The sequence below is a fragment of the Cephus cinctus genome, unplaced genomic scaffold, assembly GCF_000341935.2.
Source record: "Cephus cinctus unplaced genomic scaffold, Ccin1 Ccin1_scaffold0129, whole genome shotgun sequence".
Classification (NCBI taxonomy): Eukaryota; Metazoa; Arthropoda; class Insecta; order Hymenoptera; family Cephidae; genus Cephus; species Cephus cinctus.
In genome coordinates this window covers 2,617,961-2,634,110 of record NW_014332862.1, presented here as the reverse complement: position 1 = coordinate 2,634,110, position 16,150 = coordinate 2,617,961, and the positions used below count along the sequence as shown (strand labels likewise).

The 16,150-nt window shown below is 35.9% G+C and overlaps 1 protein-coding gene across 12 annotated transcripts in view; it reads right to left on the bottom strand.

Annotated features, from left to right (window-relative positions):
• LOC107262919 (syntaxin-binding protein 5) overlaps positions 1-15,906 on the bottom strand; it is a 27,213-nt gene extending 11,307 nt beyond the window's left edge. For 3 of the 12 annotated variants that reach the window (XM_015729582.2, XM_015729586.2, XM_015729585.2), the window contains exons 1-14: positions 15,253-15,895; positions 13,836-13,933; positions 13,478-13,660; positions 13,007-13,141; positions 12,223-12,286; positions 11,843-12,047; positions 11,593-11,668; positions 11,072-11,226; positions 10,672-10,963; positions 10,215-10,458; positions 9,815-10,074; positions 9,549-9,738; positions 3,772-4,104; positions 2,925-3,435 (exon numbers count right to left, since the gene is read on the bottom strand). In XM_015729582.2, coding sequence (XP_015585068.1) covers positions 2,925-3,435; positions 3,772-4,104; positions 9,549-9,738; positions 9,815-10,074; positions 10,215-10,458; positions 10,672-10,963; positions 11,072-11,226; positions 11,593-11,668; positions 11,843-12,047; positions 12,223-12,286; positions 13,007-13,141; positions 13,478-13,660; positions 13,836-13,933; positions 15,253-15,372 — 2,866 coding nt within the window. In that variant the 5' untranslated portion in view covers positions 15,373-15,895. Of the gene's footprint in view, positions 1-952; positions 999-2,924; positions 3,436-3,771; positions 4,105-6,152; positions 6,187-9,548; positions 9,739-9,814; positions 10,075-10,214; positions 10,459-10,671; positions 10,964-11,071; positions 11,227-11,592; positions 11,669-11,842; positions 12,048-12,222; positions 12,287-13,006; positions 13,142-13,477; positions 13,661-13,835; positions 13,934-15,252 lie in introns of all 12 variants that reach the window. The other 9 variants (XM_015729592.2, XM_015729593.2, XM_025080310.1 and 6 more) reach the window with 7 other exon arrangements.
• Positions 15,907-16,150: the final 244 nt, after the last annotated feature.

Here is a 16,150-nt window from a genome sequence, read left to right as displayed (position 1 = left end):
AAAAAAAAAAAAAAAAAAAAAAAAAGTAAATAAAAGATGAAATAACCCACGAGCCCTTAAACCTCTATGATCAGAACATGCATTGTTACAACACCTAATTAAAATATTGCCCCTTCGTGTATATATAGACACAGTCAGCAGTGTCATCACTGTCACTCTGATTATCACGAGTCATTAATTTATTATAATTATATTTAGTGTCATCATCAGCATTATCATCATTACCAATCATCACCATTATTATTGCTATTATTATTACTATTGCTATTGCGTGCAAGCCATCTAGATGTCCTTGAGAACGCTGAATGAAAAAGAAGCATTTTCGTACCGAGAGAAAGGTGTTTTCATGTATATCTGTACGTCCAAGTATTATAATGAAGCTGCGTGCTACGCAGGAATTAAGTTACTGTCACCAAGGGGAAAGCTAGTAAAGGGAGTCAGCAGGCTTAGTGGGACCTACGGCGTCTAATGTGCCGGGAGGTTCACTTTACTAGTTTTACCTAGATGATACGGTATATTTCACTGGAGTTCATTATACAGAGAACGCACTCGATAAGTGTGTCTTCATAATGACAGTATAAATGTTGCTGTATAAAATGACCATATATATGTCTCTTATGACACTATGTATTATATATGTATATATACGTAATGCGTACAAGTCACCAAGTAAAATGGTTTTACGTTGAGTAGCGATAAATAAAAAGAATTATTAAAAAAATATATATATTCGATTCCGTTTACTTTAAATGACATTTTTAAAATCGTCCCGCTTTCCCGCCAATTTCTCTCCGATCACTTTTATACACCATTATGAGCTCTCAACGATCTACTTGAACGCGAATAATAATCATTAACTATATCAGCGAACAATGATTGTCGTAACTTTTCTCTCGGTTTGGTGTGTGGGGGAGGGAGGAGGAACCAAATTTATTTGGAACCTTATTTTTACCTGAATCAAACTTGCCATCAGGGAAGACCGCGAAATTGATTTGAACCTGAAAAAGCGTTAAAGTACAATGTAATGTACTGTTGTACGCGTAATCGAATACACGGGACGTGATTTATAAATTTATGAAAAAAAAAACAGGTATATAAAAAAATAAACGAGAAACCGTCGACTCCTGCCTTGTTTTTTTTTTTTATTTTCGTACCCTTACCGCCCCCTTAGAAATATAAATTAATTTTTTAATAACGCTCGTACTCGCAGAAAGCAGCCATTTTGATTTACGGCACAGATAATGATAATAAGCAGAAAAGTCGAATCATTGTCGCCACAACAATCTGTTATACGACGTACGAAACCACGGTTTAGGTAAAAAGTGTATTTAGAATCGTGCAAAAAAAATTGCGTGTATCGTAATGCGTGGTCATGTTTATATTATGTGTTTTTGTATTAACATGTACGTCGGTTGGGACTCGTTAAGTATTTTCATATCGTGTACACGTATAATAGAGGCAACGAAGCTAAAGTCTGATAGCGCGTGAGATAAAGATTGTGGAATAGCGTGAAAGAATCTACGTGCTGCGGCATTCGGTAAGCATGCAAATTCATAGGAAGCCAATTGTGAGTTAACGCCTGTTAAAGGTATCAAAGAAATTAAAGGTGTCTACTCTTTCCTTTAATCTGGAAAACTTTGTTTAAATTTCTTTTTTTTTCCCATTCGAATAAACGGCTTTTTTGTTTTAATTGTCAACACTAATCACTTTCATTTTTCATTCTTCTATATGCTCGCTTGATATTATTTTGTAAAATAATACATTTTTACAGCACCGTGACACTCTGTATAATTAGAGGTTTCGGTCACTTTGAATACAGGGACAATAGTCTCGTTGAGAGGTGAAACGATGATTATGAATTATTTTGAAACATGTCGCAGTATCCAGGATCTTTAGAAACGTAGACACCCTCTCAATCCTTTGCTTTCTTCTTTTTTAATTGTTGACAACCGTATTACGTGTGGGCTAGCTTTATTTTTTCGTTAACCATCTGCACTCTTCCACAAATGACAGAAAATTTTTCTATACATGCTTCACGTGTACCATATAGAATTTTAGCTTGTAGTAATACTTTTGATTGTTATTATAACCTGATTGACTGACCATTATATAAGACTTTATATACATATACATATATAATATGCATTCGGACACAATCAGATTCATGTATTCCACATAACTGTTCTCGAAAGCGTTTCACCTATTTTTCAGGCTCTAATCCTTAAGCACGTCGCGGTTATCGCTTAAGCATTTAAATGTTTTGTACAAAGAATCCACGTATCGGTAAAAAAAAGAATGGCGTCTCGACAAAACAGCTGACACGAGACACAATTTCAATTCTGCACTCAGTCTCGCAGAAGTCCTACGAGCATCGTAGGCCTTTGATATGAACGCACAGAAGAGACAAGAAAAAAAAAACAAAGACAAAGAAAATTCTATAAAAAAGAAACGAAAAAAAAAGAACCAAAAAAAAAAGAAAGAAAAATATTAATACGATGTTAATAAATGCATAAGTAATAAGCGTACAAGATACAATGTTAATAGTTACTCTTGTTATTCTTCGCAGCCAGCATTCACACTGCACAATGCTCACTTGTCATGAGACTCTTTCGTCGAAAGATCATTGAACTGTCATTGTACCTTCTGCGATAATGACTATCTCGACTTGAAAAGAAGTCAATTGACATGGACGAACACATAATGCAATTATAGAGAAAAATCGCTAGCGTGATGATCGTTATCGAATGATTATCGATTGTACCATTCCTTCACCCACGTAAATGCAAAATTGGGTTAAAGAGATCAGATAAGCGTATTACTTAGGACTTACTGTACCGTAAAGAAGAAACTCTAACATGAATCTCATCCCTAGGACACACGAATGATACATAACACTGCGGCTATACTAGTTGATAAACACTTACTGAATCTTCTCATAAAATTTCCAGCAAAGGACTCGGTGCTCGTAGAATCCTCACATCTCAGATCGCAAAGTACTCCGTCGTTCTTTTGATACTTTATGTTTGGCACTGATAACAAACGACCTTCTCTCTTAGGGAGCTTCTCCTTGCCAGCACGTTTCGTTCTAACGGGTGGTTTGCATTCGTTGTCAAATAGTGGTAAGTCTGCTGGTCGTACTGGCTCTGTTGTTGCTGTTATTCCTTGATCTTCTGTACCAGTGATACTTTTTATTTTTTCAGTCTCAATCTGAGAATTCACACTCTTGCCGTCGCTGCTGGTAAACTTGGATTCTGTCGAGGGTGACTTTTCGTGCTGAGGTGAATTTTTCTCTGGTGATGATGAAGACTCTGAGCCGACACTCTCGACTGGCGACAAGGGCGTTGTACTTTCGCTGGGGTTGCAGTAAAATACAGAACGCTTTTGGTTGTTGCTCGTTGTACTGGTACCACTGCTACTGCTGTTGCTACCTGCCTGCTGGTAATGGGGTACTTGCATGTAATTTCAAAATCGCGTATTGCAAGATTTTCTTTTTCTTTTAAACTAATAGAGATGGAGAATTTCATGATTTCAATAATGTAACTTTTTCATTGGAGGGAAGGGGGGAGGGGGGGATGATCCGAAAATTTGTGTACGACCAAGGTTGATTTTGTTAAACGAGTTTCATGTTCATTGAAAATCCAGTTGTAGAAATAATTTATGTTTGTTAGACTCTAATGAAATAAATCCCTTAGAAGTTTTGTCAAAAAAAAAAATATATGAAGTGGATGATACGTCTGAATGCAAAGCACTTATTACAAGTCATACAAGTACCCCATTCTGGGATGATGACGAAGCGACGAAGGTGTTCTTGATTTTGAGGTCGACCTTGCTCAGTTGTCTCTTGAGGCTAAATCCTTTCCAGCTATAGTTCTTGCGAAGATTCTCATCTTCCGAGGGCGCTGCGGCGATCCCTCCTTTAGCAGGATTCCCAGCAGCAGTCTCCTCTGTGCTCCCTTTGTGATCACTGTTCACACCGTGACAATCCTCGTGAATTGGAGGCTGGTGCACCTGTTGTTGAGGATGATGAAGGGAGAGGACGACCGTGTCTTCTAATGGTGCTACTACAGGCTCGGATTCAGATGTCGATTGCTGATTCTGATGAATCTAGTATGTGGATTTGTGCACAGTCAATCAGTTCATAAGGAACGATAATAGGATGGACAATTTAAAGATTTTTTTTTTCTGAAATCGTCCAGTCTTCTCTTAATTGTCATTAATCGTTAGTTAAAAGAGAAAACCAGCAACCGACACGATTCGCAGTCATTCCTAATTCTGCTTTCTATTGCTATTTGTATTAGGTAGTATAAGGTACAGGTATCATGTAGGGAATTGCCTTATTCGCACAATATCGCGAATTCTCGTTCATTTCTATGTGGATATGTCGCGGGAACCATCATTGGAATCGAGAAACATCACAAATTCATGGTCACTTGTCACTTCCCAAGACTGTCGACAAAACGCTTTATCTCGCAGAAGAGTGCAGATTGTAAATGGCGAATGAATCAAATTTCAGTTATTCAAATTTTCACAATTATGTATCAACGACACACAAGGCTGATTCCCATTGAATGAGACCTAAGATGCTCATAGAAATTGACGTTTTTTCATTGAAGATAAATGACAGAAAATTTCTTCACTTATCGTACAAGAGAGTGTCTACTGTATTCTTGATTTGTACCTCGACAAGGTTCCAGATTTCAGGTGGGCCAGACATTGCATTGCACCAATTAAAATCTCTGAGACAAAGTCGCACGCTTTTTTTTTTCACCCCATAAAACGTAACGTATGACGTATGCCTCTTAGGAGAGATATACAATGAAGACAATTCTGCATGTGGCTGAACAAAATTTTGACAACTAGACATACAGGATGTTTCACAATGAATCCTAGAACTGAAGAATCAGCTGCAATCATTTTGTCAAATTTGACGGTAAAATTGTAGGAAGATTTTTTGTTATTATTTTTCAATATTTGACAGCCAAGTGGGTGCTCCATGTATTAATGAGATAAGACCTCCACAGTGTTAAAAGTGCGGGATACAGTCAAGGCTGAAAACGGCAGCCAAGCCATAAAGCAAGTATAGATGAGGTGTTTTACTTCAGTTTCAAGTTACAACCGCACGAACCACGATTGAGTCTTATGCATTTGCCATCACAAAAACTAAAGATGTACACGAAGTCCTGGTCTTTTCTTATTTTTGTACGCTAGACGAAAAAATTATATTGTAAATCAATGCAAAACAACAAGAACTCTGGACGTTCGACGCTCCCGGTTTCAAGATGATGTAAATTTGAATTTTGTGGCATAGCAAATGCATAACGCGTGTCTTTCACGCAGTCGTGTCTCACGGCAGACCTGTTTATCCTTATATTTTCTTTATTTTCCTCCTTTCCTCTTGGCTGAGAGCAATCGTTGTGCGCCACAAATATAAATAAAATATAGCACAATAATACTACGAAGCAGGCACAATGACTACTGATAGAAGTAAATACAGTTTAAGACTAGATAAATAGTTATAAATGCACTAATAATAGAATGCACATGCAATACATGACACAAGATACTAAGGATTTTACGATATTCTGTGAAATTCTATTCTAACAAAGGCACGTCGCAGAATTTTCATGAGACCAAGGATCATTCGTATTTCTATTTCTTGTAAGTATATCATTCTCGATCACACGAGTGACATACCTTTTAACCGAGACAAGAGAATCTCAGATTTTTTTGCATTATTTGTAACCAATCGGCTTGGCGTAATTTCATTTAGTACACGTCATCGTAAGTTTCCGTATTTCCTTGAACTGGTTTTTCTTCACTTTTTTTTTTGTGTAATTTGCAAATAGCCATAGTATACCGACAAGTTAAAAAAACATTATACAACCGCATAATGTTTACACAACTGGCTTATCTTAATATTAATTACTTAAATTAGTAATAACAGTAATATTAAGATAAGATAAGATAATTTCAAATTTGTAAATCTGTAATCATTCGCAAGACCCGGTAATAATTTTTTTTTTGCAACACAATATAACTTATTCAAAACAAATTGGATACCGTAGATAATTTATACACGCAGGCTGCATGAATGTTATTCGATAATATCATGCTGAGATGCAAAATTATTTGCGATTGTTGCCGTCCGTTACCATTGTCGTTGTTCTCGCTATCATTTGTATTCCTCTAATTTTCGAAAGTCATGTTATGGAAATACGTGAGTAATGTACATCTCCTGTAATCACTTTATACGCATTGAACATATGGCATTTCAAATAACAATTAAATATACAGTCAAATAACACGAGTCGTCAAACGAGAAATCATTTGTTATCTGGCGTATTGTATTTTCACTAAAATTGTAATTCACGTTACGTCGTTGTCGCTTAACAGTGTGTATTAATAGTTTTGGAGCTGTGATTAAAACTAACCAAACACATTTTGTGTTTTTTTCACAGCCTCTATACTCCGTTGAAAATTGTCCGATCAAATGATTCGAAAATCACTAACGCAAATCATTAACGTACGCGAATTCTTTATGACTGGAATAATGACGTAGAGTTAATTATGTATTTTAATTGATTCGAGTAAACTGGGTGTATCGAGTAAAGTAGTCATATCGTATGTGATAAAATATCAAAATAAAAAAAAATTCTTACAAACTTTCACTACTTTTGGCATGTCAAATCTTTGCATGCTTATATGTATGAATAATAATTTATAAACGAGCCAATCTCTCGTTCGCAAATGAATTCTAAGACAAATAAATTTATTCCCAAAATTAAGTTTCGATGCAGATCATCAGTATCCCAAGGCTAATGTGTAAAGCGATTCAAAATGGCAGCCACTTCCACTCACTGTCAATGTACATAAACATTATTTCTTTTCTTTCTCGTCCTACTTCCGTTGCATCTACAGAAGTATGAACAACGTATAAATGATAAATAGTTAACAGAATTTTACAAATGATATTAGTTTCAAGAGCTAGCAGCCATTTCACTGCTTTATAATATTCAAATTCATCAGCCAATAAAATAAATTTAATATATCCAATCCACTATGAAATTTTGTTGCACGTTAAACGAAAAAATCTTTTGGCATTAATGTTCTCTTTGCTTTTCACAAATAATAAATAACCTATATGAAAACAAAGGATAATATTTCTTATGTACCATCGACAGAGCTCTAGGTTCAGTCATCGATCAAAATTGACATCCTTTGAGACAAAGCTTTCTACGACACTATCTAACACAAGTAGTTCACTTTTCGTATTCGCTATTTAAACAATATTAATTGTGGTCTTGAACATTTAATTAGTAAGTATCCAATTGTTAAAAATATTCATGAAGGTCATGCATTTCGTTCTTAAAAAAAAAAATACAAATAAAAGGACAAAGAACTGACAATTCCGTCCTAAAATAACTGTTACAATTTAAACGTGGACGTAATGCAAGTATACATTTTCATTTGTGAAATTATTCAATATTTCTCTATTTATATTATTTATTAATAATTTAATTAATATCGATTCATTTTATTAGGTTGCTCTGCTGTAGACCGAATAATCTATACGAGACTGTTGCTGCGTTTTAATTAGATTGTACACAGCTAATAGGACACTTAAGAATACAAATGCATTAATCAATCGTGAACTAAGCAAAGTATCGAATTATCGGATAAGACTATGAATTCCTTCACATACTCGTTGCTGGTTAATCCGACTAAAAGTTTCTATCGCACGCTGCATCACATTTACCCCTCCTTTTTTGATAAAATTAATTGGGCCTGCGTTTAAAAGGTTTCGGTATAGCCCCACGATATCAGAACTGATAACGAATACACATCCTTTTAAACCGTAATCAAAGTATTAAACAAAAAATGCTCCATTTCATTGAAGGACTCTTATTGCGTCTAGTTTTCCGAATTTAATAATCTATAAATTATCAAATTTGTTCCTACGCGAAGATTAGACAGATAACCGCTGACACTGTCTCACTATGTATTAAGGCATTACGGAGAAGTAGGTCAGTAATCGCATTTCATGGGATATACTACAAAAGTGTAAATTATCATTGAATTTACGAGCCCACGCAGTGAGTGAAGCAGCTTCAAGTCTTTGGCAGCACGTGGAAAATGACAAGTTTGACCAATAACAGTTGTCTATGACATTCTCGATTCTAAATCGAAATTTCTCATAACATTGAAGGCACTGCTCTTTTAATAGTTTTCACTTAGTTATTTTTTCGTTTCTTCTGTCACAGTGAAATACTTATGGTGTAGTCGATGAGGATTCTACTGACACTCCTAGATACAGCTATTCGGATAGCCACATGTTAAATTGTTTGAGTGTATACTGCGAAGTGCAATAGCTGTTTCTTAATCAGCATTAAAAAACTGAAAGAAATTTTAAAACAAATTGAAAGACTCAGAATCCTTAAAATCGTGTCTCCTGTTAGGATTCTTCCTTAGTATTTCTGTGCTTCCTAAGAGTTCTGAGATTTCATTATATTGGTTTCTGGTGTCTGCAACTATCTAGAAACGTCCTTAGTTGAAAGGCTTTGTAAATTAAAAGAGTTTACAAAGTATACAGAGTGTATTATTAGAAGTAGCTCTTTGGTTAGACTAGTTCTACGATAGACAAAGATAATGAAAGATGGAAGTATTCGGTGAATAAAGATTTGATGAAACATATTGTTTTTTCTTTACCAGTATTCCTCAGCTTGGAAAGTTTCAATCGACAATGCTTTATAAGATTTTGGGTATCGCTCAGTTTTGAAAAATAAAGATATATAATAACAATTCACTTGGACAGTTCCATACCACAGTCGATATTTTTCTTTCCATAAAAAATTATAAATCAGACAACACGTAATCTCGAATTGATTTCCTATTCATCAATTGTCAGTTTGCCACGCGAGGTCCATTGTATATATGACTCAAATATCTTACAACAAAAGTATTACGTTAGGAAATACGGATGGATATGTTGTTGGACTTCGTTTGATATTGCTACGTATTCTAATCTAGATATTATTAATGCAACATTTTGTGTATGAAAACAAGAAAATGTCATACTTTGTGCAAAGGCACGTGTGGACATCCAGCAGAAACTCCAAAACTTCAGACAGGAAGAATATACCTAATGAAAACAATGTCCTTCACCATATTCGAATAACTCATAATTAAAAAAAAAACTACAGCTTGTTTCTTATTTTGCCAACGTTTAAAGATCGTACAAAAACAAAGAAAAAGAAATACGTTAATGAAAACATATTTCGCAAACCGGCATCTTTCTTTTCTATACACGCGGAATCCGTACTAAGCATTACACGAACAATAGTTTTCCTATGACGATATTAACACAGTTAATTATGACTGTACTTCTGGCTAATTGTATCATGGAATTTCTAAATGTCTAAATACTTTAAAACGTAGAAACAATCGATTGTCCAAGAAAGTATCACGGTACATGTAGTATAGTCCGTGTATAAGTCAGAGGGTAGGTAGAAGACAAAGTGAAGCAAAGTTACTAGGGAGATATATCTTACCTGATCTATGCTTGGGCTTCTGGCTTTGTCATCATTTTCTTTCTTCGATTCATCCTGACGTTTTGGACTACGTAATGCACGTTGATAAGTGTCAGTGTTGCTGCATAGATCAGCAGTGCTCATCACCAGTAGGGAAACCTTTTGTACAATGTCCACGATCGCGAGTCCCGTTTCACTTCCATAGGCCAGTCTTGGATCACAGAAGAATATGAAATCAACAGTAATTCATATTTGTACCATCTAGGTAGGAAGCATCAGATACTTACAGACCGTATGAAGAATTTAAACTGAGTGCCGTAATGTTTTCAGGTTGCTCGCCATTTATCCATGGTGTCAAACAGATCAAGGTCGCTTGAAAACCAGCAGCTCTCTTCTGCAAACCACCCTTAACCTTCAACGGATAAGTATACTCGACTGAATGATTCTTCAATTCTTCTCCGGCAACGTTACCACTTGGTGGATACTCGTAATCTGGAGAACATTCAGTCTCCTTAGACGGATCTGACGTCAATGGAATCTCCAGTGTCTAAAACGTGAAGATAAAAATCGTGGACGCGATGTTTTCGGTGACCTTTTATTTTAAAAACTTCCATTTTTATTTTTTAATAAAAACAAAATTGACTAAGTAGACAGCTTACACAGTACCGAAGCTCCCTTATGACTTACCACAATTTCCGACATGCTCTCAACCTTTTTGAACTTAAAGAGTATCACGTGCCTTCCGGAACCAGCAATCGCAAGCTTCCGGCTTTCAGGGCACAGGAAAATCAATTGCACAGCAAGTGGATCCTCCTCGGAATCTAAGCTACGCGTTCTGCTCTTCTCGAAGAGCTTTGCTGTTTTCAGCTTATAAAGTACTTGCAACGTGCCAGCCGATGCATCCCAGAACTTTATACTACCGTCAGCGTGCCTGTAGCAGTAGTTAATATTTCGTTGAACAATTATGATTAATAGTTGTTTAATGTAGAACATTACTAGTTACAGACATCCGTCATTTCTCTGCACGGTATCCATGCTCTCCAACTACCTCAAGTGAATTACAAAGTATCAAACTTTCAATGACGTTAACAGTTGTACCAAACACTCGCGTTCACTCATGATAACAAAGTTATTGTCAACTGACCCAGTGAGAATGATCTCATTGTAGCTGCTGGAGTTTGGACTCCACTCGCCTCCGGAGATCGGCCATTCCTTTTCGCTGAATCCTGTTTTCTTTTGAGATTTCGAACCCACCGAGTAGAAAGCAGGTACCAAATCCGAAGGACAATCCGCAAAATATGCACAGCAAGTCACAGGAGATTCATGAATATCCATAGGATATGGGTTCTCAAAGCATGGGAAACCAGCTGTCAATAGATCAATCACAACCAGATCATTTTGAAGTAAGACAACAACAGCGTAAGGATCTTGAAAATCTGTAAAAATCATAAAAACGATTAAAACTCAATAATGAAAATCAATTCGGTTAGCATAATTCAATAGGTAAAGCTGTAGTAATTCAGCTAAATAAAAATCCCACATACCACTGGTCCAAGGACTTTCGCACAGGGTTATAAAATCAACGACACTGTGCTCCATTTCCAAGACTGTTGTCGTTTTTCCTTGTATTACTGTAATACTGGGTGTTCTACCGGTTGTGTCGTAAGCCAACCCTCCAGAAAATATGACGTACGCTTCCCTACAGTACGGATGAGAATTAGAATGATGTTATCCTTTCGCGTTTCATTGTTATCCATTGAAGATTGTTTGTATGAATAGGCTAGCTACGATCATCGACATGGTTTCGGTACTGACAATACAATTTTCCACATAGTTATTGTTCGGGGTAGTGACAGTGATATTGTTGTATTGACAACGGTGCTGTCATGTTAACACAAAGAAATATTGATACCAAAAACGTTCTCTTCAAGGTTCATATCATAAATTCACGAATGATTAATGTATTTGATAACAAAGAGTTTGTGTCGAATAAACTGATCATGATTCTGCCTGTTTATTATCATCCAGCAATTATTACATGCAATAAGGTGTTACAATGTCTTACCCAGATCTTGACAGTTTCCACTCGACTTTTTGAATAGACTTGCAAGCCTCCGGTTCACCATCCTTAGTATTTTTTGCTATGAACAAAAGTAAAGTAAATTGTAATAAGGCGAGTCTGTCTTTGTTAGGCAATTGAAAAAAGATAAAATGTTATTCATGTTACTAATTAAGGTCATGTCACGTATGACAACTGAGAACAATGCAGTAGTAGTATACAGTAGCCTGTATACATGTCATGTACATTTACTAACCGTGTGGGTGGATAACATTTATTGGTTTTAATTGGCGTAGAGCCCAGGTAGAGAGCGAACCATCAGTATGACTACACATGAACTGTTTGCCTTCGTGATGCCAGGATATCGATCTCAATGGTTCATCAGCTTGACATCTGTAATCTGCGGCTTTTAGTTTCAAATCCCAAAGAACAATCTGACCAGACTCGTAACCAATCAGCATCTGGAATAAGAGGTATTCACGTACGGCATTTTTTCCATATTCGAAATGTAACTATTTATAAAATTAGTAGACGGACTATCACAATAATTTGTTCCGAAATTCGTATATAAATAATAGATTCACAATTGATGATTTTCAAACAAATTTTTGTGGGTCAATGTACGAAGAAATATACCTTGCTCAAATCTAAAGGATTATCACTCAAATGTATCACAGCCCCGGGATGAGTTTTTCTCGATCTGAAATGTATTTTTATTGTCATTATAAATCATAGAGCTGTCATGTTATATCAGTGAAATAAATATCATTCCATTCCCTTTGATAAAGGATATTCTTTTTGTCATTCTACCAGGTGCAATGTATTTTTCCAATTCTATATTGAAAAAAAAAAAAAAAAAAAAAAAAAAAAAAAAAAAAAAAAAAAAAAAAAAAAAAAAAAAAAAAACTGAAAGCCTAGATATCGGGTTCGCTATTCAATAAAGGGATACTAGGATCATCCAACCATGAGATAGTATCACTCGAAGCGCAAAAATAAATTCGCTGCTTGGCTCTGTTGCACATGAGACTGACCAAAGGGGAATTTGATCCATATATTTTTAGGGTTGCTGACTGAAAGTAGGTAAATTATAAAGGCAGGTCATATCGATAATTTTTCTTTTTCGCATAGCTCTAAATATACGTTCCATTGAAATATGCCGTAATAATGCAGGGTGATCAGTATGTGTTCCGGTATATGCTTATGAACATAGCAATTGTTATACAAGAATAAAAGAAAAGCATACAGCTTGTTGGTGAGGTTTTATCTGAATAAATGAAGGACGCTAGATATCGGGACGTGTTCTTCATGTGGGCTAATCATTTGCCGACCTCCTTTCTACAATAGACGTTCGAACTTCCGAGATTCAGGAAATGCAGAGGCGTTTTAAAGCTTCAATGAAATATTGATTTTAAGTACTTACACTTCAATGGCCTTGTTCCAGTTGATCACGTACCCTGACAAAACGAACGTTTCAATATGGAGTATGTGAATGTTACCTCGTTCCGTTCCGACGTACAACCATTTGCTTTGAAGAGGTAGGTGCATGCACGTTATTCTGTAGAAACACAAAGGCACAGGTATATGTTATTATGTCAGATATGAATTGAACGTCAAATCAATTTTACAAAAGGGCCACTTTAAGCGTGTAACGCGTGAAACTTGATGTTGGATAGTATGTCATATACAGTATAAATCATTGAATTTCTGATCGGTTATTAGGTTTCTGTTTCCACTAGAAACTGTATTTGAGTACCCTCTTGAAAATCCACAAGTGGTACTGTAAGTACCAAAGATTGCCACTTTTAGAGTACTTCAGTAGAATAATTCCTCTTTGGAATGAATAGAAGAGACCAGACAGAGGGAATTCGAAGCAATCCTGTTTTCTTCCTACCTCTCTCGTTGAAACTTCAGGCTCTGCACAACCTGTGGTATTTTCTGCCTGAAATTCCACAGATGTAAAGTATCATCTGCAGTAGCAGATACCAGAGCTCCTTCATTAACTAGGAACAGCAGCTGTATTACAGCTGCACCACCCTCGTGCTTTACATGAGTATCTACTCCAGGTCTTCCCAAACTAAATGGATAACATTGATGAGAGTTAAAGAAAAATTCAAATCTCTCAAAGCAGTCATAAACATATTGTCATACTACAATAAGAATAAAAACTGTATCGAATATCAATCTTGCAATACTAAAGATGATCTCTACGAAAGGATCAAAAACTAAAAAGTCATTATAGCAAAGGATACATTCTAAGCGATCCTGATTTAGTTCCAATAGCAAGTAGCCTTTGAACAGGATCAAATGCAACTGCAGTAGGTTGATATGGAAAGCCATGTCGAAATGTCTGAAACAAGGAAAACCAAAAACGAACATTCATCAACAGAGCTACGTTATATTCGTATTTCAAATAATAATAAATACCCCTATGTTAATACAAAGCCATTAAAACAATACGAAATATTCAAAAATTGTATTTATTCACCCGGAGCTCCTCTCATATACGGAAACGTTGCTTGTTACCGGCACTCGGAAAGTTTCAATTTTTAATTAACGCATGTTCCGAGTAACTCGCCAACTTCAGTAATGAATAGTTTATTGTGAAAGTCAAACTGAATACCTCTGTTTCTGCTTGCCATTATATTCGCACGATAACGTTTTATCAAATTGTAACGCTGCTTGTTAGCTAATAATCTAAAAGTTTGAACAGTGAAAAAAATAAGCGCACGCTTCAGTATGCGTACAGGATAACATATATATTTCTATATTTCAGAGACTAATCTCCATATATAAAATAGGTGACTTTCTAGTAGGTGGCATTGTATAACATGTTTCTCTCATTTTATTCGATTGGACGTTAGAACTACAGTACAACAAAGCAAAAAACAGTTTATTTATTTTTTTTTGTATAGTATTTTAATATTCCAGGGTAACGTCACTCGTAAGCTTTGTCAGTACTTTTTCTTTCTCCTCTTCTCTTTTATGTTCTCGTTGTCCACTACTATTATTGCTCTTCCGATTTATTTCTGGAATACCGCAATCTTGAAATGGAACAATCCAAAACGCGAAGACAAATGTATATATCGATTTAGGGTGCCGAGTGTTATCAGTAAAAGGAATAAATCAAAAAAAGAATATAATACAAAATGTTGTCTTATGAGATCCTACAGATTCATAAAGGATACGATCTCCTGAAATTTTGCAAATATTTTTTGCATGCTATATGTTGCAGTACCAGGCTCGTTAAATAACCATTTACCAATTGATTGGCCAGACGCACTTGCCCGGGGACGTCCCGGATAGAGCAGAAAATATTTACAGGCAAACAGAGATATCAATAGAGTATGACAGACGATGAAACATAAACGATAAATCAAGAATAAATAAAATAATTCAATAAGTAAAGGTGAAATGATGACAAAGCAAAGCGACGATCTTCAATTTAGTAAATCTTTTTACAAAGAAAGAAAGGGTGAAAGGAGGCATCTCCATTTTTCCAAAATGGAACATTCCGTAAGTAGCGAATTGGGACACGTCAGACGCTCAGGAAATAGTATATATTAGATATTATTTGTGATAACAAAATGACGGTCTTCCGATATCATATTCAAACAGACCGTTGACATTATTCAAAACTTTATATCGATATCCATATAGTACACTGACCTTTTTCACTTGAAAATGCTCCGATCGTAGATTCTCGATGATTTCCTGATCGGGTTTAACCTGTTGAGCGACCGACGATCGAAAACCGTCGAGTACACCCTTAAATGTAAACTTCTTCATCGCGCACTACACGATCACATTTGACAATCGTTAGAACGCTTACGGAGATAATCCGAGGTCTGAAAGACACCGGGAATCGTAACGTTAAGGAGAATACCAATAACGATCCGATGAAAGGAACGAAATGTGAAAATTAGATTTCCTTATACAATCTGCAAAAATCCATCACCGAAGATAATATCGACGTATATCGCGAAACCGTGGCATAAAGGATGATTAGTTTAGGTGTCCTGCACCTTGAAAAATTCCTGCATTTTTATCAGATTGAGATGACGTCACCGCGAAATGTTACTCTCTACTGATAAATTAACCATTTACGTTTTATTTCACGCTCGCGAACATGATCTTTCACGGTGCTGGCAACGACTTATCTGCGCGTTTTCGACGAACGCTGCGTGGCCGAGAGTGTTTTCTTCGTTGACAGCAATGCAGTGTTGTGTCACCGTGTGAGATCAATAACTGGCAACAGGCTCGTGTAGACCCTCGCGAACCAAAAGCCTGATGCACATGTAGTCATCGATTGTCGCTGAAACGTGGTATTGCGCCGACGTGTTCCAGAAAAGAGGGCGCGAAAATTTCGATTTAGGTAGGTAAGATTCTTAATTTTTGTATGGTAATTTTAACAAAATTTATAATTGATGGGCAAATTAGAAGAAATTATTTTTATACTTACAAAACTGTTTATTGTTCTCTGATGGAATTGTTCAATAAAGTAAAGTTATGACTAAGTTATACAGTTTTTTAAGAATAATTAGATTAAACAATGTAAATGAATGTA